Genomic DNA, 2,019 nt, shown 5'->3' with positions numbered 1-2,019 from the left:
ATGTGAAGAATTTATCAAATGTGTAACTTTGATAAGACTTGTTATTAGGTGTGTTTAGGGTAAGACGCTATAATGGTAAACATTATACTATATTATTTATTTTGAAGTGAAACTAGAAATCAGCAATTTCAATCAAAGGTCATTGTCATACAAAAACAAAATTTTCATTTTCATTTATAAAACCAAAACGATATAAGAGCCTTAAACATCAAAATAACCAAATCAGTAATCATATACATAGAATTGCAGTTGTTCACTTCATTTGTTTTTGGAGCACTATGTTCACTATGATTATGCTTAGTGATCTAATTCAACTAACTTTGCATTTCAATAACACCTTAATGCAACTACTACTTAGTTCTTCAACAAATCACTTAAAATCTACATAGGCTTTTATCCTTACTTATAAAATGCAATCAACAAATCATTCAAATACGTAATTGATTAATTCTCCATTCAAAATCTGCAACCCTAACAAGGTATATCAAAACTCAAAAGTTTACTACTAAATTCAAATACAATAACACTTAACATTACCAAATCATTTCACTCAAACAACTTTCAAAACCGAGTCTCACATAACATCGAAATCAAAACGAAGAGGGTTTACGAATATGAAAATTAGGTCAAAAAAAAAAAAAATCAACGCAACCTTCTTGCCTCCCTCTCGGACTCGAGCAAGGTAAGAACATCACCTTCTCTGACGGGTCCCTTGACGTTTCTCATGATAAAACGATTCTGATCATCAAGAAACTTCACCCTCACTTGTGTCACTTGACCTCTTGATCCAGTTCTTCCCATAACTTTCACTACAACTGCGTGTTTGATCTGTGACTCCATCTTTCAGAAGCTGAAATTAGCAAAAAAGAAATCAAACTAAATATAACATAAATAGAATTGTATCGACAAAAACTAAATGTACATCTTCAACTACTACAATCGGTGTAGAAAAAGTCTCAAATTTGAAGCGCAAACAAGAGAATGATTACATCAATTACGAATATCAAAGATGCAACTGAAATCGACCAATACTGGCACAAATCTAAGTCTACGGAGGAATTTTTTGAAATGATAATTGAGAACAAAATTACCTGCCGTGCGTTAGAGTCGATAGAGCGGCTGCAAAAGTTTGAATGAGTTGTGATCGAAGAACCCTAAAGATTTAATTTATATATGGGGGAATGAAAATACAAAGCCTCCATTTAATTGGGCTGAAATGATTAAAATCTAGAAATAGGTAAAGTAAAAGTGTAAAAGCATTAGTTTAATTTCGGCCCACTAAAATATGCAGTAATGCATAACTACAGTCTACATAAAAAGCAGATCCGTTTGTTATGGGTCATAAATAAACTCATTTTGGGCTTATTGTATCAAGATACTGGTTAGTTAAAAACTGAATTATTTAATCGGATAATTTAAATTTAGATAATTTGGTTGGATATATGAATTTCTTTGATTAATTTTATGGTAAACAATATTATTAATTTAGATTGGTTTTGATTTATAAAATAATAATTATATAGTCCAAAAAAACGAATAATAATTTATTATTTATTTTTAATATATTTTTAATCGTTTATAAATTTATTAAATTAGTATTTTTAATTATTAGAAACTTTCATCCAATATCATACGTTAATATGTACTTATCAAAAAAAAATATCACTGAAATATTAAACTATAATCAATATTTAAGTTATATATAAGATCCGTTGAAAACTCATAGTTTCCGGAGAACCTGAAAAGTAAATGTGGAGCGTTATATCAAAATTAATTCATTAAGGTCATGATCGTCATCTTACCTATTTCATTTAATGTTTAAAATTTTTTGTTCTTAGAAATATTTATAAAAATATCTAAAAATTAACATAATTAATTTAATTTTCGGATTTAAAAAAAAATAGTAATTTTCATTTTTTTTTTAAATGCAGATTTTTTTTATTTTTTTAAGAAAACATGAATTTAAGAAAACTTGGATTTTTTTTAAACTACAATGTTTCTAAAAGAGTAAATTAAAAT

At 27.4% G+C, this 2,019-nt stretch overlaps 1 protein-coding gene across 1 annotated transcript; it reads right to left on the bottom strand.

Annotated features, from left to right (window-relative positions):
• Positions 1 to 482: 482 nt before the first annotated feature.
• Positions 483 to 1,194, bottom strand: LOC145037322 (small ribosomal subunit protein eS28x). Its single transcript, XM_078985956.1, has 2 exons — positions 1,092 to 1,194; positions 483 to 850 (listed from the first exon to the last, which is right to left on the bottom strand). The coding sequence occupies exon 2, from the start codon at positions 838 to 840 to the stop codon at positions 643 to 645; it is 198 nt and encodes a 65-aa protein (XP_078842082.1). The 5' UTR covers positions 841 to 850; positions 1,092 to 1,194; the 3' UTR covers positions 483 to 642.
• Between the last annotated feature and the right edge of the window lie 825 nt (positions 1,195 to 2,019).

This window comes from Lactuca saligna, chromosome 3 (genome assembly GCF_052625555.1).
Source record: "Lactuca saligna cultivar CGN05327 chromosome 3, ASM5262555v1, whole genome shotgun sequence".
Classification (NCBI taxonomy): Eukaryota; Viridiplantae; Streptophyta; class Magnoliopsida; order Asterales; family Asteraceae; genus Lactuca; species Lactuca saligna.
The sequence above is the reverse complement of the archived record's forward strand: the minus strand, read 5'-3'. Positions and strand labels throughout refer to the sequence as shown.

What these genes read in the sequence shown, in the direction of transcription:
- LOC145037322 (XM_078985956.1), bottom strand. Translation starts at nt 840, where the DNA reads ATGGAGTCACAGATCAAACACGCAGTTGTAGTGAAAGTTATGGGAAGA.